We start from the raw sequence: 27,911 nt of genomic DNA on the forward strand, positions 1-27,911 counted from the left end.
CGCACGTCCCTGAGACATAGGTTGGCCATATCAGTCTTGGCCAGAATTGCTGACAAATAATGGTAACCGGTAGTTTTCTCTTGTTGTGACAGGGCAGCAAGAGATACTGTATTTAGCCCTATCGCCAGTGGAAAATGGGGTATTCCGTCAGAATGTCGTCATGGACATTAGGTCGCAAAGCAATATGTTGACATAAATGTCAACATGGTTAGTTTGTCGACATGTTCATAATGCCGACACCAGGATGTTGACAGTACATTTGTGTGTCATATTTACAGTCACGGTTAAAATAATAAGAATTTACTTACCGATAATTCTATTTCTCGGAGTCCGTAGTGGATGCTGGGGTTCCTGAAAGGACCATGGGGAATAGCGGCTCCGCAGGAGACAGGGCACAAAAGTAAAGCTTTTACAGGTCAGGTGGTGTGTACTGGCTCCTCCCCCTATGACCCTCCTCCAGACTCCAGTTAGGTACTGTGCCCGGACGAGCGTACACAATAAGGGAGGATTTTGAATCCCGGGTAAGACTCATACCAGCCACACCAATCACACCGTACAACTTGTGATCTAAACCCAGTTAACAGTATGATAACAGAGGAGCCTCTGAAAGATGGCTTCCTAAACAATAACCCGAATTAGTTAACAATAACTATGTACAAGTATTGCAGATAATCCGCACTTGGGATGGGCGCCCAGCATCCACTACGGACTCCGAGAAATAGAATTATCGGTAAGTAAATTCTTATTTTCTCTATCGTCCTAAGTGGATGCTGGGGTTCCTGAAAGGACCATGGGGATTATACCAAAGCTCCCAAACGGGCGGGAGAGTGCGGATGACTCTGCAGCACCGAATGAGAGAACTCCAGGTCCTCCTTTGCCAGGGTATCAAATTTGTAAAAATTTACAAACGTGTTCTCCCCTGACCACGTAGCTGCTCGGCAGAGTTGTAATGCCGAGACCCCTCGGGCAGCCGCCCAAGATGAGCCCACCTTCCTTGCGGAATGGGCCTTAACAGATTTAGGCTGTGGCAGGCCTGCCACAGAATGTACAAGTTGAATTTTGTTACAAAACCAACGAGCAATCGACTGCTTAGAAGCAGGTGCACCCAACTTGTTGGGTGCATACAGTATAAACAGCGAGTCAGATTTTCTGACTCCAGCCGTCCTTTAAATGTATATTTTTAAGGCTCTGACAACGTCCAACAACTTGGAGTCCTTCAAGTCGTCTGTAGCCGCAGGCACTACAATAGGCTGGTTCAGGTGAAACGCTGATACCACCTTAGGGAGAAAATGCGGACGCGTCCGCAGCTCTGCCCTATGTCGAATGGAAAATTAAATAAGGGCTTTTATAAGACAAAGCCGCCAGTTCAGATACTCTCCCGGCCGAAGCCAGGGCCAGTAACATAGTCACTTTCCATGTGAGATATTTCAAATCCACATTCTTTAGTGGTTCAAACCAATTGGATTTGAGGAAATCTAAAACTACATTTAGATCCCACGGTGCCACCTTAGGCACCACAGGAGGCTGTATATGCAGTACTCCTTTGATAAAAATCTGGACCTCAGGGACTGAGGCCAATTCTTTGTGGAAGAATATTGATAGGGCCGAAATTTGAACCTTAATAGATCCCAATTTGAGACCCATAGACAATCCTGATTGCAGGAAATGTAGGAAAACGACCCAGTTGAAATTCCTCCATCGGAGCACTCCGCTGCTCGCACCACGCAACATATTTTCGCCAAATACGGCGATAATGCTTCGCGGTGACTTCCTTCCTTGCCTTTATCAAGGTAGGAATGACTTCTTCTGGAATGCCTTTTCCTTTTAGGATCTGGCATTCAACGCCATGCCGTCAAACGCAGCCGCGGTAAGTCTTGAAAAAGACAAGGACTCTGCTGAAGCAGGTCCCTTCTCAGAAGTAGAGGCCACGGATCGTCCGTGACCATCTCTTGAAGTTCCGGGTACCAAGTCCTTCTTGGCCAATCCGGAGCCACTAGTCTTACTCCTCTTTGCCGTATAATCCTCAATACCTTTGGTATGAGAGGCAGAGGAGGAAACACATATACCGACTGGTACACCCAAGGTGTTACCAGCGCGTCCACAGCTATTGCCTGCGGATCTCTTGACCTGGCGCAATACCTGTCCAGTGTTTTGTTGAGGCGAGACGCCATCATGTCCACCATTGGTTTTACCCAACGGTTTAATAGCATGTGGAAAACTTCTGGATGAAGTCCCCACTCTCCCGGGTGAAGGTCGTGTCTGCTGAGGAAGTCTGCTTCCCAGTTGTCCACGCCCGGGATGAATACTGCTGACAGTGCTATCACGTGATTCTCCGCCCAGCGAAGGATCCTGGCAGCTTCTGCCATTGCCCTCCTGCTTCTTGTGCCGCCCTGTCTGTTTACATGGGCGACTGCCGTGATGTTGTCCGACTGGATCAACACCGGTCTTCCTTGAAGCAGAGGTTCCGCCTGGCTTAGAGCATTGTAGATTGCTCTTAGTTCCAGAATGCTTATGTGAAGAGACTTTTTCAGGCTCGACCACACTCCCTGGAAATTTCTTCCCTGTGTGACTGCTCCCCAGCCTCTCAGGCTGGCATCCGTGGTCACCAGGATCCAATCCTGTATGCCGAATCTGCGGCCCTCCAATAGATGAGCCTCCTGCAACCACCACAGAAGGGATACCCTTGTCCTCGGCGACAGGGTTATCCGCAGGTGCATCTGAAGATGCGACCCTGACCATTTATCCAACAGATCCCTTTGCATGGAATCTGCCGAAAGGGATTGCTTCGTAAGAAGCTACCATTTTTTCCCAGGACTCTTGTGCATTGATGTACAGACACCTTTCCTGGTTTTAGGAGGTTCCTGACCAGGTCAGATAACTCCTTGGCTTTTTCTTCGGGAAGAAAAACCTTTTTCTGAACTGTATCCAGAATCATCCCCAGGAACAGCAGACGAGTTGTCGGCATTAATTGGGATTTTGGAATATTCAGAATCCATCCGTGCTGCTTTAGCACCTCTTGAGATAGTGCTAAACCCATCTCTAGCTGTTCTCTGGACCTTGCCCTTATTAGGAGATCGTCCAAGTATGGGATAATTAATACGCCTTTTCTTCGAAGAAGAAATATTATCTCGGCCATTACCTTTGTAAAGACCCGAGGTGCCGTGGACAAACCAAACGGCAGCGTCTGAAACTGATAGTGACAGTTTTGTACAACGAACCTGAGGTACCCCTGGTGTGAGGGGTAATTGGAACGTGGAGATACGCATCCTTGATGTCCAAGGATACCATAAAGTCCCCTTCTTCCAGGTTCGCTATCACTGCTCTGAGTGACTCCATCTTGAACTTGAACTTCTTTATGTATAGGTTCAAGGACTTCAGATTTAGAATAGGCCTTACCGAGCCATCCGGCTTCGGTACCACAAATAGAGTGGAATAATACCCCTTCCCTTGTTGTAGAAGAGGTACCTTGACTATCACCTGCTGAGAATACAGCTTGTGAATGGCTTCCAAAACCGTCTCCCTTTCTGAGGGGGACGTTGGTAAAGCAGACTTCAGGAAACGGCGAGGTGGCTCTGTCTCTAATTTCAACCTGTACCCCTGAGATATTATCTGCAGGATCCAGGGATTTACCTGCGAGTGAGCCCACTGCGCGCTGTAATTTTTGAGACGACCGCCTACCGCCCCCGAGTCCGCTTGCGAAGCCCCAGCGTCATGCTGAGGCTTTTGTAGAAGCCGGGGAGGGCTTCTGTTCCTGGGAAGGAGCTGCCTGTTGCTGTCTCTTCCCTCGTCCTCTGCCTCGTGGCAGATATGAATAGCCCTTTGCTCTCTTATTTTTAAAGGAACGAAAGGGCTGCGGTTGAAAGGTCGGTGCCTTTTTCTGTTGGGGAGTGACTTGAGGTAGAAAGGTGGATTTCCCGGCCGTAGCCGTGGCCACCAAATCCGATAGACCGACCTCAAATAACTCCTCTACGCATCGCCTGTCCACTGTCGTGTCCATAAAGCTCTTCTGGCCGAAATGGACATAGCACTTACCCGTGATGCCAGTGTGCAGATATCTCTCTGTGCATCACGCATATAAAGAAATGCATCCTTTATTTGTTCTAACGACAGTAAAATATTGTCCCTGTCCAGGGTATCAATATTTTCGATCAGGGACTCTGACCAAACTACCCCAGCACTGCACATCCAGGCAGTCGCAATAGCTGGTCGTAGTATAACACCTGCATGTGTGTATATACCTTTTTGGATATTTTCCATCCTCCTATCTGATGGATCTTTAAGTGCGTCCGTCTCAGGAGAGGGTAACGCCACTTGATTTGATAAGCGTGTTAGCGCTTTGTCCACCCTAGGAGGTGTTTCCCAGCGCTCCCTAACCTCTGGCGGGAAAGGGTATAAAGCCAATAACTTCTTTGAAATTAGCAGTTTTTTATCGGGGCACCCCACGCTTCATCACACACGTCATTTAATTCTTCTGATTCGGTAAAAACTACTGGTAGTTTTTTCACACCCCACATAATACCCTGTTTCGTGGTACCTGTAGTATCAGCTAAATGTAACATCTCCTTTATTGCCAAAATCATATAACGTGTGGCCCTACTGGAAAATACGGTTGATTCGTCACCTTCACCACCGGAATCAGTGCCTGTGTCTGGGTCTGTGTCGACCGACTGAGGCAAGGGACGTTTTACAGCCCCTGACGGTGTTTGAGGCGCCTGGACAGACACTAATTGAGTGTCCGGCCGCCTCATGTCGGCAAACGACTGCTTAAGCGAGTTGACGCTATCCCGTAATTCCACAAATAAAGGCATCCATTCTGGTGTCGACCCCCTAGGAGGTGACATCCTCATATTTGGCAATTGCTCCGCCTCCACACCAATAACGTCCTCATACATGTCGACACACACGTACCGACACACAGCAGACACACAGGGAATGCTCTATACGAAGACAGGACCCACTAGCCCTTTGGGGAGACAGAGGGAGAGTCTGCCAGCACACACCAAAAAACGCTATATATGACAGGGATAGCCTTATGATTAAGTGCTCCCTTATAGCTGCTTTTATATTAATATATTGCCATTTATTCTGCCCCCCCTCTCTGTTATACCCTGTTTCTGTAGTGCAGTGCAGGGGAGAGACCTGGGAGCCTTCCTGACCAGCGGAGCTGTGACAGAAAATGGCGCCGTGTGCTGAGGAGATAGGCCCCGCCCCTTTTTCGGCGGGCTCGTCTCCCGCTATTTAGTACATTTAGGCAGGGGTAAATATCTCCATATAGCCTCTGGGGCTATATGTGAGGTATTTTTAGCCTTTTTAAAGGTTTTCATTTGCCTCCCAGGGCGCCCCCCCCCAGCGCCCTGCACCCTCAGTGACTGCCGTGTGAAGTGTGCTGAGAGGAAAATGGCGCACAGCTGCAGTGCTGTGCGCTACCTTAAGAAGACTGCAGGAGTCTTCAGCCGCCGATTCTGGACCTCTTCTTGCTTCAGCATCTGTGAGGGGGCCGGCGGCGTGGCTCCGGTGACCATCCAGGCTGTACCTGTGATCGTCCCTCTGGAGCTTCATGTCCAGTAGCCAAGAAGCCAATCCATCCTGCACGCAGGTGAGTTCACTTCTTCTCCCCTCTGTCCCTCGTTGCAGGGATCCTGTTGCCAGCAGGAATCACTGTAAAATAAAAAACCTAAGCTAAACTCTCTAAGCAGCTCTTTATGAGAGCCACCTAGAATTGCACCCTTCTCGGCCGGGCACAAAAATCTAACTGGAGTCTGGAGGAGGGTCATAGGGGGAGGAGCCAGTACACACCACCTGACCTGTAAAAGCTTTACTTTTGTGCCCTGTCTCCTGCGGAGCCGCTATTCCCCATGGTCCTTTCAGGAACCCCAGCATCCACTTAGGACGATAGAGAAATGCAATGAACAGTATGCCAACATTTTAACCATTCAGAGCTGTCGGCATCCTGACTGCCTACATTCTGAATGTCAACTTTTCATGCTACACCCGAAAATGTTCATGCAAATCAATTGCATTGGAGTTGACTGAAAATATGTTTATGCTTTATCACAGAAAAGGGTAATGCGGGTGAAGCAATGAACCATTTTTTGATAAAGGATCTGATAAATGATTGGATGACTACCATTTATATATGGAGGTTGTGCTATTGCTGACGGCGCGGCCTGTGCCAGACTGACTGTCAGACATCCGTTTGATAGGCTGACGCACATGTGGCCATTATGTTATGTCATATTGTGTAGTAACTTGAGTAGCACTAGCTAAATATGATCACCGCATAATAAATAACTTTCTTTTCATGGTCACGGACCTGTTTTATATCTCGAATCCCTAATATTGACAAAAGGTAAATATTTCACAGGCCAATGCACTAGTGGTAAGACTTTCCAGAAACCTCAAGTGTGACTTAAATTACCAGAACATTAAAACCACATCCACCCATTACATCTTATGTCTCCATCAATTCACCATGTAAGGTAGAGAGCTATTTCCACTAAATGGGACTTTACCTAACAGCTATTTCTAAGAAACGTGGCAGGTTGTCTCATCCACACCAAGTCCACTCCTTGCCACGTGAGCCGCCGTCTGCAGATTCTAAATTTATATACATACACGGCATCTTCATTGACTAGATTTGTGCTGGCTCAGACCGAGGCAATGATTTATACGTTGCAGGATAGACGTAAGTCATGTCTGAGCTGTAATTCACAACTAAACGAAATGCAATTCTGGAGATATATTTACAGTTAAGTGGTTTCTTTCTTCCTAATTTCCACTCCATCTAACGAATGCGCTACTAACCTCAAACATTTGCCAGCTGATGTTTTCTTCCACTAACTCCCACAAAGTGGTGATTAGTATTGTTAGTATAATAGCATAATATAATTAGACAAACGGACCTATTATGAGATTCAATGTGTTTAGGTAAAAGATTCCCAGTGCCAGATTCACAACAGGGCAGGAAGGGTGGTCGCCCAGGGACCCCCATACACAGTGGTGCCCCCCACACACATAGTAACATCACCAGCGTGGGGGGCACTGTGGATTAATGTGAATTAGGATTTCTGTGTGGCATAATGTGTACTGTGGTGCTGGGAGTACTTTCACAATATACTTTTCTATAACATCACAAGAGTACCGTATTGATAATGTTATTGGTAGAGGCTCCCACAAGTTACTTGCCCCGGGGCCCACACACACCTTAGTCCAGCGCTGCTTTTCCCACAATCATTTTGCAAACTGTACTGTTCAACAAAAAACACAGATAGATAGATAGATAGATAGATAGATAGATAGATAGATAGATAGATAGATAGATAGATAGATAGATAGATAGACCCTCTAACATTTTACACAAAAAAACAGTACAAATTAAGAAAGGGGGCGTGGCCGCAGGTAAAGGACACCTCCTTTTCTATACTTTCAATGTAAATTTGGAGAGTCAAAAATTGGTACAAAGCCCTTTTTGACAGGTACAGACCATAAAAAAAGGTACAGTTTGAGGGGATAGATAGATAGATAGATAGATAGATAGATAGATAGATAGATAGATAGATAGATACAGTAGAATAGATAGATAGATAGATAGATAGATAGATAGATAGATAGATAGATAGATAGATAGATAGATAGATAGATAGATAGATAGATAGATAGATATGAATTGGGGGATAAGATACAGTGCATTGATAGTACCACTATGTGATGCAACAAGTCCCAGCAGTAGTACAGTACATCACTAGCTGTGTGTTCTAGCTCTGCGTATGCAGCCAAACAATTCACGTAATATTACTAATTTCATATTGACAGGCATTCTCATATCAATAGATGTTATACAGAATGATCCCCATACAACAGACGTACATTACAGTATGCTGGTTACCTGTTTGCCTGCTATTAATGATGCACCAATGAGAGAATGGCTGTTCAGCATACAGATGCACCATTATCTTATTTGCTATTGAATCCAATAGATAGCTTATATCCTAAAAACATCAATCCAAATCTTCATTCATCTTTCACCATCTACTACTGCTCTGGCTAACATGTCCAGATATAGGAAACCTGAGGTCTCACAGCTGTGGTCAGCATATCCGGCAGGGCATGCTTATATTTGTAGTTCCACAACAGCTGGAAGAGCGCAAGGTGCCTAAAGCGGATTTAGACAAGCCACTATTAGTTATCTATACTGATCGCAGACATATACAATATATATATAGCAGGCATGCACTTACGTAGGATAATATCCATAGTGGTGTAAGGAGTTCTCTTCTCCATCCTCAGTCTCCATAAACAAGTAATCCTGACTCTCATTCCTGACCGCTGTGATGGGACAGTTATTATTCCTTGTCACATAAGGTTCACAGTGGCTCATGTTAAATCCAGGAATTCTCTCCTCAAACTCTGCTTCCTTGAACAGACACACAGTGACAGATGCCTGAGTGTATCTGCTGCTTCCCCCAGCTGTGAGGCTGCTTCATCCGCAGAAATAGGAATGATGCTCCCTATATCCTGAGACAAGGAGCAGAGGCAATCTCTGCTTCTCCAGAAGACCCTGCATGCTTTTTTATCCACCGCTCTGGTCCCCAAGCTCCAGTATTTGAATCTGTCTCTTGACTCCCTCTAGTGGCAGAGAGTGGGAGCTGGAAGGAGCCTCTCCTGCAATGCTTGACCAGAGGATTGTCTGCAGCTGGCAAATCACTATACTCTAATTGCTCATTATTGTTTTCCATCTACTGTCAATTTTTATTTTATTTTTAATTTAGAGCTAAATTGGAAAATACATTTTTTAATCTGCATCCACAGCTGATCAATGTATTCTGAACAAATGACTAACATGAAATACCATCAATCCAAATTTTGCATTGTGATTATATTATAAGGAAACAAAACACAAACGTAGCCAGGATCCGGGGATGGGGGTAATAATGGTGCCCAAAATACCCATATAAATTAAAGTTACTTATTAAGATTTGGAGAATACTGTTGCACTTCCATCTAACACAATGACCTTAGATTTTCTTTGCAAGGGAGTGTGATTTGTAGATTTATTCTAGAGCAGGATGTATACATAATGTTAGATACATGTGATATACAGTATGCAGTGATTGAAGAGTATGTATATAGATATCAATATTATGCTGAAAGCCTGTGCTCTGTCAAAGTTCCTACGTTTGTTCCTGACGAGTTTAGTATGAAATACCTACAATCAAAGTCCCGACAACAATTGACCGACAGTCAAAATCCCGACAAGGTCAAAATACCAACATTTAAAATACCGACAAGGTCAAAATACCGTCAAATGTCGACAGGTCAAAAAGACAACACAAGTTTTTCATTTTTTTGGTATGTGCCGCGTCCCCTCGCATAGCTCAATGCGCTCGCCATGCTTCGGACACACTATTATATTCCCTCTCCAGGTCCACTGAGATGGTAAAGTATGAACTTTACGAGTAATAGGCCCTACACACTGGACGATCTGACTGCAAGATATGAACGATCTCATACATTAATGAACGAGATACCGTTCATATCGTGCAGTGTGGATGCAACAGCGATGAACGATGTGTGGCCCCGCGCTCGTTCATCGTTGGTGCCCCGTCGGCTGTGCATGCAGGCCAATATGTCCATATTTGCCTGCACTTCTATGGAGCCGGGTGGCGGGGGGAGTGAAGAAACTTCTTCACTCCCCCCGTCACTGCCCCCCCCACCGCCGGGTCGGCCGTTTCCGCCGTCGGGCAGCTCGGCAGTGGATCGGTCAATGTGTAGGGCCCTTATGAAGTCGGTTTCAATGAAAAAATCATGAAAAACTCATGTCGACTTTTTGGCCTATCGACATTTGAAATGTCAGTATTTTGACCTTGTCGGTATTATAAATGTCAGGATTTTGACCATCGGTCACTGATTGCCCGGATTTTGACTGTCGGAATTTTGATTGTAGGTAAATTGACCGAATCCCATTTCTGACAAATACTCCAGTGGCAAACGCAGGATTTCTAGGGTATGGGTTGTTGGGTAGACACAACTTAGGTCCACAGTCATTAGGTCGACCATGGAAAGTCGACATGCATTAGGTCGACAGGAACAATAGGTCGATATGGTCGTTAGGTCGACATGTATTATGTCGACAGGTCAAAAGGTCGACATGTGTTTTTTGTTTGTTTGTTTTTTTACTGTTTTTGGTGTTGGTTTCTTCGTAAAGTGACGGGGAACCCCAATTAGTGCACCATATCCCCTCACATGGCTCGCTTCGCTTGCCATGCTTCGGGCAAGGTGCCTCACTTTGCTACCGCTTCACTCGGCACAGGTTACCGTTCCAATCATAGTCCACATGGATCGTTAAGTATGAAAAAATCCAAAAAGTTAAATTCTTTCAAAAACTCATGTCGACCTTTTGACCTGTCGACCTAGCACATGTCAACCTAATTACCATGTTGACCTATCGACCATGTTGACCTAATGCATGTCAACCTTCAGTGGTCGACCTAATGACTGTCGACCTAAGCTGTGTCGACCTAACGACCGTATCCCGGAATTCTAGAGGGGGGTTTCCAAATGAAGTCCACGATCTCCCACTCAGCAGAACATTAGCGCAAGTGCGGGAGCCTAGGGTGCGGTAGAAGAACCTAGTAACGACCGGACATTAATGTAAACATTGTTGGGTTTTTTTAATACACTAGATAGTGTATGGAGTACAGTATTAATATTTACCACTATTGTCTATAGCAGGGGTGTCCAAACTTTTTGCAAAGAGGGCCAGATTTGGTGAGGTGAAAATGTGTGGGGGCCGACCAGATACACAAATGCCCCCAGCAGTGCTGCCAGATACACAAATGCCCCCCAGTGTTGTCAGATGTACAAATGCCCCCAGTGCCAGATACACATTATATGCTCCCAGCAGTGCTGCCAGATACACAAGTGCCCCCACAGTGCTGCCAGATACACATTATATGCCCCCAGCAGTGCTGCCAGATACACAAATGCCCCCACAGTGCTGCCAAATACACATTATATGCACCCAGCAGTGCTGCTAGATAAACATTATATGCCCCCACAGTCAAAGGCGTAACATGGGATTTTGGAGCCCAGGGCAAGATTATGAATGGCGCCCCTACACCCCACCAGAGATTCATAAAGTAAGCTATGTACACACCAGAGTGGGAGTGGCCACTGAAAATGGAGTGTGCTGACATGACACGCCACCTGTTTCACGTCACAGTGGAAACATTATTTTCAATTGCTCACGCACCTTACCTGTATGATGGCTTCTCACAATGTGGAACCCCTGAAGAAATGTATCCTCTAAGGCAGACGGCGTCTTCAGTTGGTATTCACTATTCATGTAGGAGATCACATCGTCCAGAAGATGCCTGGTTGTGTAGGAATAGTAACAAAGTCAGCAGAATACAACAGCGGTTCCACCAGACTCACATCCTAACCCCCTGCGTCTCTCAGCAACACTATCTCCCCCCTAAGTCTCTCAGCCCCACCATCTTCTAGCTTTGCCTCTTAGCCACAACATCGCCTCCCCCTGCATCGTCACTCTGCACATCAACACCCACCCTACGCAATCACTCAGCACACCATCATCTCCCCCTGAAACGTCTCTCAGCTCACCATCACCTACCCCGAGTCGTCTCTCAGCACACCGCACCAGGACCAGGCTCAGCAGGGACATCCCCATTGCTCCTGAGTGTGCCCCCCTCATTCTCAAACCCATACTATCATCTTATCAAAATAATGTTATCCCAACTTTCCTTCTGCCACTGGTTACCTGCTATTGTTTATCCCTCCCCCCCCCCTGTTTTTTTTTTCCTTCTCCTCCACCCCACCGTGTGCTTTTCCTGTAATGTTTATCTCCACTGATTGCACACCCTGCCATTGTGCCATACATACAGGGTACATCATATTACTACACAAGTGTCAGTTTTCCCATATATGTACTGGGCCTTTGTATGGCTCACCTCCCACGGTGTAACCTTCAAAGTGCGCCCAACATGGCTGCCCCATATGGTACACTTGTGGATGGTATGAAAAATACATGGACCTTGTGGTTTTGTTGGAACCCTACTCTGAACTTTAGAACTCTGAAATCATCCCCATTTTGTGTCATCTCTTGTAGGGGTAGACTATTCCACCCTGGGCTGTGCGCCCAAGACGGCTGCCGCACCTGCCACCTTGTGAGGGTGAAATACACAACCCTTGGAAGTTATTACCCAAAATGCCTCCAACAGTCCCGCAGTATGCTTTCTGTGTGCTTAAGGTTTTCTTTTATGTCTGTGTGCAGGGGCGGATCCAGAAGAAAATGATAGGGGGGGCACCATGGAAGGGGCAAGTGTATTTGCGTGCGGCTTCAGTGCATGCGCTTCTAGAAATGGGGTATGTCCCCACTACAAGGGGCAGCGTGTGAGGGGCAGGGGGCAGCGTGTGAGGGGCAGCATGTGAGGTGCAGGGGGCAGCGTGTGAGTGGCATGGTGAAGGGGGCAGTGTGAGAGGCAGGGTGCAGGGGGAAGCGTGTGAGGGGCAGGGGGCAGTGTGAGAGGGTCAGGGTGCAGGGGGCAGCGTGTGAGGGGCAGGGGGCAGCATGTTAGGTGCAGGGGACAGCGTGTGAGGGACAGTGTATAGGGGGCAGTGTGTGAGAGGCAGGGTGCAGGGGGAAGCTTGTGAGGGGCAGGGGGAAGCGTGTGAGGAGCAGGGGGCAGGGTGTGAGGGGCAGGGGGCAGCGTGTGAGGTGCAGGGGGCAGCGTGTTAGGGGCAGGGTGCAGGAGGCAGTGTGTGAGGGGCAGGGGCCAGGAGGCAGCGTGTGAGGGGCAGTGTGTGAGAGGCAGGGTGCAGTGTGTGAGGGGCAGGGGGCAGTGTGTGTCAGTGTGGGGTTGAAGAGAACTCTCATATGTGGGCTGCTGCCAGGGTAGTGAGTAGTGAGCTGATCACAGGGGCTGCCTCTCAGCAGCAGAGCTGGCCAGCCCCCCTCCTGCTTACCTAAGCCTACTTCCTGGCACCAGTGTCCAGGCTCAGCAGCTGAGGTCAGAAGCTGTTTCTCAGCCATCATACCCGCCGCAGTCCCGCACTCCGCTGCAGCTCCGGTCTTCAATGAGGCAACGTGGTAGGTTGGACTAGTACCAGCAGGAAGGATGCCGTCCACTATGTAAATACTCCAGCCGCAGCAGCGCAGTGAGAGGCTGCCAGCCTGGATATGTGAGATGCCCGGCTCCTCACTGCTCTGGCTGCGGCCGGAGTATTTGCATAGTGGGCGGGCAGCAGAGGCGGATTTAGATCTCATGGGGCCCTAAGCAAGATACCGATTTGGGGCCCCCTCCATCAAAAAATTCACATTACGCCACATGGTATGAGCAGAACTTCAAAATACGCTTCATAGTATGAGCTGAACTTCATGTTACACCACACAATATGAGCCGAACTTCATGTTACACCACACAGTACGAGCCGAAATTCAAATTATGCTATACAGAATGAGCCGAAATTCACATTATGCCACACAGTATGAGCCAAAATTCACATTAGACCAAAAAGTATGAGCTGGAATTTACCTTACGCCACACAGTATGAGCCGAAAAATAAAATTATACTACACTATGAGCCGAAATTCACCTTACACCAAAAACGTCTGAGCCGAAATTCACCTTATGCCACACAGTATGAGCCAAAATTCAAGTTACGCCACACAGTATGAGCCTCCCCATTGTGTCTCTGAGCCACACTATTCTCTCCCCTCCCCCGTCATCTCTCAGCCACATCATCATCTCCATCGTGAGGCCAACAATCAGCGTGTGGGGGGGGGGGGATGGGTGCCTGCCAGGACGGTGCTGCTGGAGGTGAGGCCAACACTGGCAGGCACACTGCCAGTGACGTCTTAGTGGTTACTGATTCATTCACCACACACCAAGTGCCGACTGGGCCCCCCCCCCCGGCAGGCACATACCACCATATACTACATATAGGCCGGATCGCCCCCCCTTAGTGCCCGCCGCCGCAGCAGCAGCCGCACACACGTTAAAGGTAGCTGGCACAGGCTGGCAGCTGCGATACAGCAAACTCACTGTGACAGGCTGATATACACAGTGAGTCACTGTCTCCGTCCTGCTGCTGCTGCCTCTGCGGCTCTGCCTGCTTCGATCGGCGCCTCTGTCTCCTCTCTGTGTGGCCACTGGGGAACCTGGGCTGGCTGGAAGTGAAATCCAGTCCACGCGGTCCAGGATCCACCACTACGTGCTGCCTGACTCCTTAGCCTGTCCCGCAGCCCGCTCCGTCTCCCGGCCTCCGTGCGCTGCTGCCTGCTGGTCACATGCACTGCAGCAGGAGAGGAGGAGGGAGGGAGGGCTGCACTCACTGTGGGCGTGAGCCGGCTCTGGTCCCAGCGGCAGCTGTTAAATCAGCGTGCGCTGACAGCCTGCTGGGGCCGGGCCGGCACAAATGAAAAGAAAAAATCCTCTGCCACTGAGCGCAATCTGAGGCCGCGGCTGGGGCCCCTGAGACTTAACGGGCCACAAATGACAGGGGGGGCACGGGCCCGAGTCCCCCCCCCTGGATCCGCCACTGTCTGTGTGGCTAACCTGTTGCTATATTACTCAAATTCTCTGTATTATGGGGCTCATTCCGAGTTGACCGCTAGCTGCATTTGTTCGCTAAAAAATGGCAGTTCTGAGCATGCGGCGCTTCACTCCCCCCGTCACTGCCCCCCCGCCGCCAGGTCGCCCGTCGGCCGTATCCGGCGGCGGATGGTTAAATGTGTAGAGCCCTTGAGAAACATGTAAGGTATTGTTTAACTCTGTAACACATGTCGATTGTGAAAATATATGTTACTACTACCCGATTTGTGTTTACACTTACTAACAATCGAGGTTTGACAACTACACTATTTGATAGAAGCTAATGTAAAATAACCTTTACAAGCATTTTGCTTAGTAGTATCTGCTGAATGACATTTAACTTCCTAACATTTTTTTTAAACAACCAACATTTTTTTTAAACAAAACATACCCACATACATTTTTTTAATTTTATTTGTGCGCTACACACATAAACATATGTTGAAGAACAGCAACACCATCTTTTTATTTTCAAGTATTGCTAATTCTGCTCCATTTGTATACTTATTGAAACAAATGTTTACACATAATTCCTTAAAGTAAGGTATGTAAATAAAAGCAAAGAAACAATAATATGTAATGTTTGACCACTTCACAATAAAAAAAAACACAATTTTTTTTTAAATGTTACTGTTGTTTACGAATTAAAATATTTAGACTCCAAAAAAAGTGTGTTTGTTAAAACATATACCAATAATTGCTGTTGTGTAGGGTTTTTAGAGGATAGAATTCACACACCCTCTAGATGAATATATTTGAACACAGTTATGGGCATTAGTAAATGTTTGAAGAAAAACACTATGGTGTCTTTAAGATAACGAGATTTATGGTAAGAACTTACCTTTGTTAAATCTCTTTCTGCGGAGTACACTGGGCTCCACAAGGATAGACATTGGGGTGTAGAGTAGGATCTTGATCCAAGGCACCAACTGGCTCAAAGCTTTGACTGTTCCCAGAATGCACAGCGCCGCCTCCTCTATAACCCCACCTCCCTGCACAGGAGCTCAGTTTTTAGTTAACCAGCCCAATGCAGTAGCAGGAAAAGAGACGACAACGGTTATTAGCCACATACACCACACTCTCACAACAGGAGAAGTGTCAGCGGCTAATGCCATACCAACCCAAAGAAGCTAAGTGCGTCAGGGTGGGCGCCTTGTGGAGCCCAGTGTACCTCGCAGAAAGAGATTTAACAAAGGTAAGTTCTTACCATAAATCTTGTTTTCTGCTGCGGGGTACACTGGGCTCCACAAGGATAGACATTGGGGATGTCCTAAAGCAGTTCCTTATGGGAGGGGACGCACTGAAGCGGGCACAAGAACCCGGCGTCCAAAGGAAGCATCCTGGGAAGCGGCAGTATCGAAGGCATAGAACCTTATGAACGTGGTCACTGAGGACCACGTAGCCGCCTTGCACAATTGTTCAAGGGTCGCACCACGGCGGGCCGCCCAAGAAGGTCCAACAGACTGAGTAGAATAGGCCGTAATGAGAGAAGGAGCCGACAGACCAGCCCTCACATAAGCATGTGCAGTCACCATTCTAATCCATCTGGCCAAAGCCTGCTTGTGAGCAGGCCAGCCCTGTTTGTGAAATCCAAACAGTACAAAGAGAGAATCAGATTTCCTAATGGAAGCAGTTCTCTTCACATAGATAGGGAGCCCGTACCACATCCAAAGACTTCTCTTTGGGAGACAGATCAGGAGAAACAAGTGCCAGAACCACAATCTCCTGGTTAAGGTGGAACGAGGAAACCACCTTAGGTAAATATCCGGGACGAGTCCTAAGAACCGCCCGGTCACGGTGAAATATCAGATATGGGGAACTACAGGACAAGGCACCCAAATCCGACACTCTTCTAGCTGAAGCAATAGCCAGCAGAAATACCACCTTAAGGGAAAGCCACTTAAGATCAGCTGAACCAAGAGGTTCAAACGGAGACTCTTGTAACGCCTCCAAAACCACAGACAAGTCCCAAGGATCCACAGGCGGGACATAGGGAGGTTGGATATGCAACACACCCTGAGTAAAGGTATGCACATCAGGTAAGGTCGCAATTTTTCTCTGAAACCACACCGACAAGGCAGAAATATGAACCTTGAGGGAGGCCAGACGTAGGCCTAAGTCCAGGCCCTGCTGAAGAAAAGCCAACAACTTGGCTATACTAAACTTGGAAGCGTCATAATCGTTAGATGCACACCTAACAAAGTAAGAATGCCAGACCCTACAGTAAATCCGAGCTGAAGCCGGTTTCCGGGCCCGCAACATAGTTTGAATGACCGCCTCAGAAAACCCTTTAGCCCTTAAGACGGAAGCTTCAAGAGCCACGCCGTCAAAGACAGCCGGGCTAGGTCCTGGTAGACACAGGGGCCCTGAACGAGGAGGTCTGGGCATTGTGGAAGTAGAATTGGACGCTCTGACGATAGGCCTTGCAGGTCTGAGAACCAGTGCCGTCTGGGCCACGCTGGAGCTATGAGAAGCAGAATTCCTCTTTCTTGCTTGAACTTCCAAATTACCCTGGGCAGAAGTGAAACCTCCACGGCACCGCCAGCGCATCCACGAATGCTGCTTGAGGATCCCTTGTCCTTGCTCCGAAGACCGGAACCTTGTGATTGTGTCGAGACGGCATCAGATCTACGTCTGGAAGACCCCACTTTTCCACTAGGAGTTGAAACACTTCTGGATGGAAGCCCCACTCGCCGGCATGTACGTCCTGACGACTGAGAAAGTCTGCGTCCCAATTCAGGACTCCCAGAATGAAGATTGCCGATATGGCCAAAAGATGGCATTCCGCCCAATGTAGAATCCATGAGACTTCCTTCATTGCCAGACGACTTCGAGTGCCGCCTTGATGATTTATGTAAGCGACTGTGGTGGAGTTGTCCGACTGCACTTGAACAGGACGGTTCTGAATTAAATGCTGGGCTAGGTTCAATGCATTGAAGACCGCCCGCAATTCCAGAATGTTGATTGAGAGGAGGGACTCCTCCTTGGTCCACCGAACCTGAAGGGAGTGTTGCTCCAGCACCGCGCCCCAACCTCTTAGACTGGCATCTGTCGTCAACAGGACCCAGTTGGATATCCAGAAGGGACGGCACCTGCACAATTGTCGGTCCTGGAGCCACCAGAGCAGCAACAGACGTACCTCCGGAGTCAATAAGATCATGTGAGACCTGATCCGGTGAGGCAGGCCGTCCCACTTGGCTAGAATCAGCCTCTGGAGGGGGCGAGAATGGAATTGAGCATACTCCACCATGTCGAATGCCGATACCATGAGGCCCAGCACCTGCATTGCCGAATGTATCGACAATTGCGGACGAGAAAGGAAGCAACGAATCCTGTCCTGAAGCTTCAGGACTTTCTCCTGACACAAGAACAACCTCTGGTTGTGAGTGTCCAATAGTGCTACCAGATGCACCATGCTCTGAGCAGGGATCAGGGAAGATTTCTACCAGTTGATGAGCCACCCGTGGGCTTGTAGAAACCGGACCGTCATATCTAGATGACGTAGGAGAAGTTCTGGGGAATTTGCCAGGATTAACAAGTCGTCCAGATACGACAGTATCCTGACCCCTTGACGGTGGAGTACCACCGTCATCACCGCCCTAACTTTGGTGAAGACTCGCGGAGCCGTTGTTAAACCAAAAGGTAACGCCCGAAACTGGTAATGGAAGTTGCCAATAGCAGGTAAGCATCCTGTATGTCCAGGGAGACCATGTAGTCCCCAGGTTCCAAGGCCAGAACTATAGAGCGTAGGGTTTCCATACGGAACTTGGAAACCTTCACAAACCTTTTCAATGCCTTGAGGTTGAGAATGGGCCGGGAGGACCCATTTGGTTTCGGGACTAGAAACAGCGGAGAATAGTACCCCCGGCCCCTCTGTGCAAGAGGCACCTCTACTACGACTCTTGTATCCAGGAGGGTCTGTACCACCGAATGCAGAGTGTTTGCCTTTGTCTGGTCCAATGGGACGTCTGTCTGGCAAAATCGATGAGGGGGTCGGTTTTTGAAGGCTATGGCGTAACCTCGAGTGACGACTTCCCGTACCCAAGCATCTGAAGTGGTCTTCAACCATTCCTGGGTATACCCTAGAAGCCGGCCCCCCACCCTGGGATCCCCCAGGGGGAGGCCCGCCCCGTCATGCGGCAGGCTTATCGGCCTTGGAAGCTGGCTGACGGGCCGCCCAGGCTCTTTTTGGCTTTGGCTTACCAGGTTTGGAAGTGCGGACCTGCTTGTTGTACGCCTGACCTTTTGCTTTACCTGAAGGATGAAAGGGGCGAAAGGAAGTACCTTTAGCCTTCGACACAGAAGGAGCGGTACTTGGCAGACAGGCAGTTTTGGCAGTAGCCAAGTCAGCCACTATCTTATTTAAGTCCTCCCCAAACGGAATATCTCCCTTGAAAGGGAGTACCTCCAGGGTTTTTCTAGAGTCCAGATCCACATACCAGGATCTCAGCCACAATATCCTGCGAGCCAGGACTGACGTAGTAGAGGCCTTGGCTGCTAGGATACCGGCATCCGAAGCCGCCTCTTTAAGATAGCGAGAAGCTGTGACAATATATGACAAGCATGGTCAGAAGAGATTTCAGCTTCTAACTCCAAGGCCCATGCTTCAATAGCCTCTGCAGCCCATGTTGCTGCAATAATGGGCCTTTGTGCAGCTCCCGTGAGGGTGTAAATCGCTTTAAGACAACCCTCCACACGTTTATCCGTAGGCTCTTTTAGAGACGTGATGGTAGTGACAGGTAGAGCTGAGGAAACCACCATCCTAGCCACATGCGAGTCTACTGGAGGAGGTGTTTCCCAATTCTTAGACAGCTCTGGTGCGAGGGGATAGCGAGCCAGCATCTTCTTTTGAGGCACAAACTTCTTTCCCGGGTTTTCCCAGGGTTCCTGAAGTATATCCACTAGGTGATCAGAGTGAGGTAAAACTTGTTTAACCACCTTCTGACGCTTGAACCTATCTGGTTTCTTAGGAGGGACGGATGGCTCGGGATCATCCGTAATCTGTAGAATTAATTTAATAGCCTCCAAAAGATCAGGAACATCCACATGTGAACTACCCTCCCCATCAGCAGTATCTGAGTCAGAACCTGTGGGGTCAGTGTAAGTGCCGTCTTCATCAGACAAGGTGTCAGTGACAGCAGTGGATTGTGAGGAGACAAGCACTCGCTTAGAGGACCCCTTGGGCTTAGGCGAGCGATGGTCAGACTTTTTAGTAGTCAGGGACTGGTTCAACTTTTTCAATTGAGCAGATAAATCGTCCGCCCATGGCGGGTTAGCTGCAGGGACCACATACGGTTGTCCCGGCATTGGGGGTCCCATAGGGGGTGTTAGTTTATTAACTAGCGTATGTAGAAGCGTGGAAAAAGCGGCCCATGGTGGGTCATTATGTACATCTGTTGTCACAGTCCCACTGGGGGACAAGGAGCCCCCAGAACCAGAGCCCACAGCTGCTATATTCTCCTCATAGGGATCTGTGGCTTAAGCAACACCGGCAGTGTGTTCAGCCCCAGAACCGTTACCCTCAGAAGCAGACATGATATAACTTGCAGTATCAGGTAACACAGTACAATTGGCAGCAGCACAATACCTCATACCCAAACCCCTGCGCAGTGTTGTCAGCACTAGCAGAGATAAATTAGAGATATGGTGACTAAATCACAGAGAAAAATATGTATTAAAGTATATCTTTGTGAAAATCCTATATCAATATAAAAGCTGACGCACCAAGCCCCCTCAGGTTATAGAATATAGGGATAGCAAGTTGAGTGAAAGACACGAAATGGACACCACTCAGCTATCTAATGCACACACAGATAGTCACAGTTTGTACAATGCAGAGGTTATTACTAACAATAATACTGCACTGGACTAGCTTATATATATAGCTATATAGTCAACAGATATAACACTGCACAGTAAGTACTGGATGTATATCACAGGGTAATTGTACTAGAAAACCCTGACTAAATGTACTCTTTCTTAACTAGCACTGTCTAAAAAGGCAGCTAGAATACTTAAGTGTCATGTAAAGTCACAACACTGACAATCAGGCGGCTTTACACAGGAGGATTTGCCCAAGCAGTCCCAGGAACAGTGAAGCTGAGAGATAATGGCGCCCAGACACTGACAGGGAGTGAGGAAAAGACAGATATGCAGCTCCAGGGCGGGAACATTTGCGGGAAATGGCACCCTGGGGCTGGGGGATCGGCTGCAGGTCTAAGCCTTATCCCCCTGCTGGCAAAACCACCGGGTACTGTGGGCTACTGAAAATGGTTTAGAGAGAAAACCTGACCTGCACCCATGCCCTGGTGATCTAGTGGGATCGCCTGTACTGCCACAGTGTCCACCGCCAGCGCGCGCGGCCCGCCTCCCACTGACCGCGCCGGATCGCGATAAAGACCGGGTCCCTCAAGCGGGACCCACTCACCACCTCCCGAAGCGCGGCAACGTGAAGAAAACTGGAGCCTCCTGCTGTAGTTACCCGGCAACCAGGGCTCTGGAGTATACAGCGCCGCTGGGGAGAGCTGGAGCTGCAGCAGTGAATGTCTTCTGACATTTACCACCACTGCTGCCCTTGAAGTCTTCACTTTTTTCTTCAAAAAAAGCTCTTCTTAGGGCTGCCTGGAGCAGCCCCTCTGTTATGTGCCTGCTTACTGCAGCACCAACTACAAAACTGAGCTCCTGTGCTGGGAGGCGGGGTTATAGAGGAGGCGGCGCTGTGCATTCTGGGAACAGTCAAAGCTTTGAGCCTGTTGGTGCCTCGGATCAAGATCCTACTCTACACCCCAATGTCTATCCTTGTGGAGCGAAGTGTACCCTGCTGCAGAAAATGGGGGTAATTCTGAGTTGATCACAGCAGCAAGTTTGTTAGCAATTGGGCAAAACCATGTGCACAGCAGGGGGGGCAGATATAACATTTGCAGAGAGAGTTAGATTTGGGTGGGTTATTTTGTTTCTGTGCAGGGTAAATACTGGCTGCTTTATTTTTACACTGCAATTTAGATTTCAGTTTGAGTACACCCCACCCAAATCTAACTCTCTCTGCACATGTTACATCTGCCCCCCCCCCCTGCAGTGCACATGGTTTTGCCCAACTGCTAACAAATTTGCTGCTGCGATCAACTCAGAATTAGGCCCATGGTTTTGCCCAACTGCTAACAAATTTGATGCTGCGATCAACTCAGAATTAGCCCCAGGTTTTGCCCAACTGCCAACAAATTTGATGCTGCGATCAACTCAGAATTAGGCCCAATAATTGCTAAATTACCACAAGATCATTTGACCAATTAAGTGATGATTGAATTGATTTACAATTGTTGAGTAGTTTCTTTAATTTGGGTGCAGGAAAGTAGGTTGTGCAATTTTTAAGGGAAAAACACTGTTGTTAGCAAAAAATGCAACATCAGAAACATGTACGCAAAAATTGCGTACATTTGTAATATGTATGCAAAAATTGTGAGTATTAGGATGGTTTTCACAATATTTGCACATTTCACAAGGCCACCTTCTTTTTGTTAAATTAAATTAGTGTTGCAGTTTTTCCGTTTGGGCGTGCTTTCGCAATTTTGCTTTTGCTCGCAATTTTTGCTACTTTGTAATTTTTGCAATCCTTACTGAATTTGCCCCTATGTGCATTGTTTTTTATGTCTGTAAAGCGCCTTGAGTCCCAGTGGCAAACGCAGGATTTGCATGGGGGGGTTTCCAGAACTGGGTGGAGCCAAGCACGGGGGTGGGGACTGAGTTGACCCAGTATATGCTGGGTCCGTAAAACTAGTGTGTCTGTATGTATGTATATATATAATATATATCTCTCTACATATCTACACATAAAATTCCTTATGAATAAGACTTCCATATAGGCACTCACCAATAAAAGCAGGCTGTTTTTAATAAAGTTCTTTTAAAGTGCAAGAAAAAACATGGTCGACATTTCAATCCCTAAGGATCTTCTTCAGGACATAGCAGCACAACAAACCATCCACCCAGCAGCCATACACATATATATATATACACCTATGTATATATATATATATATATATACACATATACACATAGCATATTAAACACGCATATATATATATATATATATATATATATACACACACACATACAGTACACGTATATATATATGCATGTATTTATATCATGTGTGTGTGTTTATATGTATGTATATACATGTGTATATATGTATGCACAAATTGCACATGGATATATATGTACTATAATTAAAATAAAGTAAACCCTTTATTAAGCACTTACAAGTGCCACCAGGAAGAAAGCAGGCTGCAGAGGATGCTAGACAGCCATTAATAATACTCATGCAGCAAAAAAAATAAATATATATATATATATATATATATTTATTTTTTGGTGGAGGGGGGTTTCTGTGTGCTCGCAAACCCCCCCTGGGTGCGCCACTGAGTCCTGTTGGAGAAAGAGCGCTATATAAATAAAATTATTATTATTATTATCTTATAGTACTGCGGGTTTAATAATGAAACAAATACGCTAACAACCATTTAATAGTCGTTAAGTAACCGCTTGCAACGGTAGTTCCAGTTTAGTGTAAGGAATACAATTCCTGGCTCCTGTCCTGTATGTTAGACAGTATGTGAGTGCGTGTGTGTCCCAGTACATAATTGCTCCCAGTACTGTATATAACTCTTGTTACCACTTGTACTACTCAATTGTGTGCATCACACCTGTATAGCCTGCATGCCTAGTATTGCACATGTAGTACTGTAGGAAGTCTAAGAGAACTCCCATGTGGCTGACTGCAACCCCTCCACATCATCATGGGTGGGTATTTCAGGTCCACGCCTTTACAATAGAGATGTGCGCCAGCCCAAATCTTGGGTTTTGGATTTTGATTTTGGATCTGTATCTCCAGTGTCATCACTCAGCACACCATCACCTACCCCCTGTGTCATCACTCAGCACACCATCACCTATCCCGTGTCGTCACTCAGCACACCATCACTTCCCCCTGTGTCATCACTCAGCACACCATCACCTATCCTGTGTCGTCACTCAGCACACCATCACCTCCCCCTGTGTCATCACTCAGCACACCATCACCTATCCTGTGTCGTCACTCAGCACACCATCACCTACCCCCTGTGTCATCACTCAGCACACCATCACCTATCCCATGTCGTTACTCAGCACACCATCACCTCCCCCTGTGTCATCACTCAGCACACCATCACCTATCCCGTGTCATCACTCAGCACACCATCACCTCCCCCTGTGTCATCACTCAGCACACCATCACCTCCCCCTGCGTCGTCTCTCAGCACACCATCACCTACCCCCTATGTCGTCTCTCAGCACACCATCACCTACCCCCTATGTCGTCACTCAGCACACCATCACCTATCCCGTGTCATCACTCAGCACACCATCACCTATCCCGTGTCATCACTCAGCACACCATCACCTCCCCCTGCGTCGTCTCTCAGCACACCATCACCTACCCCCTATGTCGTCTCTCAGCAGACCATCACCTACCCCGTGTCCTCACTCAACACACCATCACCTACCCCCTGTGTTCTCACTCAGCACACCATCACCTATCCCGTGTCGTCACTCAGCACACCATCACCTCCCCCTGTGTCATCACTCAGCACACCATCACCTATCCTGTGTCGTCACTCAGCACACCATCACCTCCCCCTGTGTCATCACTCAGCACACCATCACCTATCCCGTGTCATCACTCAGCACACCATCACCTATCCTGTGTCGTCACTCAGCACACCATCACCTACCCCATGTGTCATCACTCAGCACACCATCACCTATCCCATGTCGTTACTCAGCACACCATCACCTCCCCCTGTGTCATCACTCAGCACACCATCACCTATCCCGTGTCATCACTCAGCACACCATCACCTCCCCCTGCGTCGTCTCTCAGCACACCATCACCTACCCCCTATGTCGTCTCTCAGCACACCATCACCTACCCCCTGTGTCCTCACTCAGCATACCATCACCTACCCCCTGTGTCCTCACTCAGCACACCATCACCTATCCCGTGTCGTCACTCAGCACACCATCACCTACCCCCTGTGTCATCACTCAGCACACCATCACCTATCCCGTGTCGTCACTCAGCACACCATCACCTATCCCGTGTCGTCACTCAGCACACCATCACCTACCCCCTGTGTCATCACTCAGCACACCATCACCTATCCCGTGTCGTCACTCAGCACACCATCACCTATCCCGTGTCGTCACTCAGCACACCATCACCTACCCCCTGTGTCATCGTGTCATCACTCAGCACACCATCACCTACCCCCTGTGTCATCACTCAGCACACCATCACCTATCCCGTGTCGTCACTCAGCACACCATCACCTACCCCCTGTGTCCTCACTCAGCACACCATCACCTATCCCGTGTCGTCACTCAGCACACCATCACCTACCCCCTGTGTCATCACTCAGCACACCATCACCTATCCCGTGTCATCACTCAGCACACCATCACCTACCCCCTGTGTCATCACTCAGCACACCGTCACCTATCCCGTGTCGTCACTCAGCACACCATCACCTACCCCGTGTCATCACTCAGCACACCATCACCTATCCCATGTCGTTACTCAGCACACCATCACCTCCCCCTGTGTCATCACTCAGCACACCATCACCTATCCCGTGTCATCACTCAGCACACCATCACCTCCCCCTGCGTCGTCTCTCAGCACACCATCACCTACCCCCTATGTCGTCTCTCAGCACACCATCACCTACCCCCTGTGTCCTCACTCAGCATACCATCACCTACCCCCTGTGTCCTCACTCAGCACACCATCACCTATCCCGTGTCGTCACTCAGCACACCATCACCTACCCCCTGTGTCATCACTCAGCACACCATCACCTATCCCGTGTCGTCACTCAGCACACCATCACCTATCCCGTGTCGTCACTCAGCACACCATCACCTACCCCCTGTGTCATCGTGTCATCACTCAGCACACCATCACCTACCCCCTGTGTCATCACTCAGCACACCATCACCTATCCCGTGTCGTCACTCAGCACACCATCACCTACCCCCTGTGTCCTCACTCAGCACACCATCACCTATCCCGTGTCGTCACTCAGCACACCATCACCTACCCCCTGTGTCATCACTCAGCACACCATCACCTATCCCGTGTCATCACTCAGCACACCATCACCTACCCCCTGTGTCATCACTCAGCACACCGTCACCTATCCCGTGTCGTCACTCAGCACACCATCACCTACCCCGTGTCATCACTCAGCACACCATCACCTATCCCGTGTCGTCACTCAGCACACCATCACCTACCCCCTGTGTCGTCACTCAGCACACCATCACCTATCCCGTGTCGTCACTCAGCACACCATCACCTCCCCCTGCATCGTTACTCAGCACACCATCACCTCCCCCTGCATCGTTACTCAGCACACCATCACCTCCCCCTGCATCGTTACTCAGCACACCATCACCTCCCCCTGCGTCGTCTCACAGCACACCATCACCTACCCCGGCCTATGTCGTCTCTCAGCACACACCTTATGCCACACTGTAGTACTCATTATACATATTACGCCACACAGTAGTGCTCCTTATACACGTTATGCCACACAGTAGTGCTCCTTATACACGTTACGCCACACAGTAGTGCTCCTTATACATGTTACGCCACACAGTAGTGCTCCTAATACACGTTACGCCACACAGTAGTGCTCCTTATAAACGTTATGCCACACAGTAGTGCTCCTTATACACGTTATGCCACACAGTAGTGCTCCTTATACACGTTACGCCACACAGTAGTGCTCCTTATACATGTTACGCCACACAGTAGTGCTCCTTATACACGTTACGCCACACAGTAGTGCTCCTTATACACGTTACGGCCAGCGGTGCAAGTGGGCGGGTATGGGTGGGTACGGCGTACTCTTAAGAATTTAGCCGTGGGTACCCCGTACCCACGCTGACGGGCCACCGCTACTCGCCGCCGCTCCCTTCCCTCCCTCCGCTGCTCACCGGCGCCGCTGCTGCTGGGAGGGGAGGAGAGCGCAGCTTTCGCTCTCCTGCGCCTCAGTGTCTTCCTTCAATTCAGCGCCGGCCCGTGAGCCAATCAGAGCTCGCGGACCGGCAGCCACGGCTGCCAGACCGCGAGCTTTGATTGGCTCACGGATGGAGCTGAATTGAAGGAAGACAGTGACACCTGCACCGACTGAGGGGCAGGAGAGGCGCAGGCTGCGCTCTCCTCCCCTCACACACACACACACAGGATCAAGACACCAGCAGCAGCAGCAGCAGCAGCAGCAGCGGTGAGCAGCAGGGGAAGGGTGGCATGTATACCTGGCACTGGGGGGCATATCTGGCACTGGGGGCATATCTGGCACTGTGGGCATATCTGGCACTGCGGGGGACATGTGTATCTGGCACTGGGGACATATCTGGGCCAGGGGGCATATCTGGCACTAGGGGGGGGGGGCATGTGTATCTGGCACTGGGGGGACATGTGTATCTGGCACTGGGGACATATCTGACACTGAGGGCATATCTGGCACTGGGGGGACATGTGTATCTGGCAATGGGGGCATATCTGGCACTGCGGGACATGTGTATCTGGCAATGGGGGCATATCTGGCACTGGGGGACATGTGTACCTGGCACTGGGGGCATTTCTGACACTGAGGGCATATCTGGCAGTGGGGGCATATCTGGCACTGGGGGGACATGTGTATCTGACACTGGGGGCATATCTGGCACTGGGGGGACACGTGTATCTGGCACTGGGGGCATTTCTGTATCTGGCACTGGGGGGCATTTCGGTATCTGGCACTGGGGGGCAATGCATATCTAGCACTCTGGGGGCATTTGTGTATCTGGCACTGTGAGGCAATGTGTATCTGGCACTCTGGGGGCATTTGTGTATCTGACACTGTGAGGCAATGTATATCTGGCACTCTGGGGGCATTTGTGTATCTGACACTGTGGGGCAATGTGTATCTGGCACTGTGAAGCAATGTATATCTGGCACTGGGGGCATATCTGGCACTGGGGGGACATGTGTACCTGGCTCTGGGGGCATATCTGACACTGAGGGCATATCTGGCACTGGGGGGACATGTGTATCTGGCACTGGGGGCATTTCTGTATCTGGCACTGGGGGCATATCTGGCACTGGGGGCATTTCTGTATCTGACACTGGGGGCAATGTATATCTAACACATTGGGGGCATTTGTGTATCTGCCACTGTGAGGCAATGTATATCTGGCACTCTGGGGGCATTTGTG

At 48.8% G+C, this 27,911-nt stretch overlaps 1 protein-coding gene across 1 annotated transcript in view; it reads right to left on the reverse strand.

The window, feature by feature from the left end:
- Positions 1-8,563, reverse strand: part of TRPC6 (transient receptor potential cation channel subfamily C member 6) — a 347,114-nt gene extending 338,551 nt beyond the window's left edge. Inside the window, exon 1 of the mRNA XM_063951506.1 lies at positions 8,238-8,563. Coding sequence (XP_063807576.1) covers positions 8,238-8,377 — 140 coding nt within the window. The 5' untranslated portion in view covers positions 8,378-8,563. The remainder of the gene's footprint in view (positions 1-8,237) is intronic.
- Positions 8,564-27,911: the final 19,348 nt, after the last annotated feature.

This window comes from Pseudophryne corroboree, chromosome 2 (genome assembly GCF_028390025.1).
Source record: "Pseudophryne corroboree isolate aPseCor3 chromosome 2, aPseCor3.hap2, whole genome shotgun sequence".
NCBI lineage: Eukaryota > Metazoa > Chordata > Amphibia > Anura > Myobatrachidae > Pseudophryne > Pseudophryne corroboree.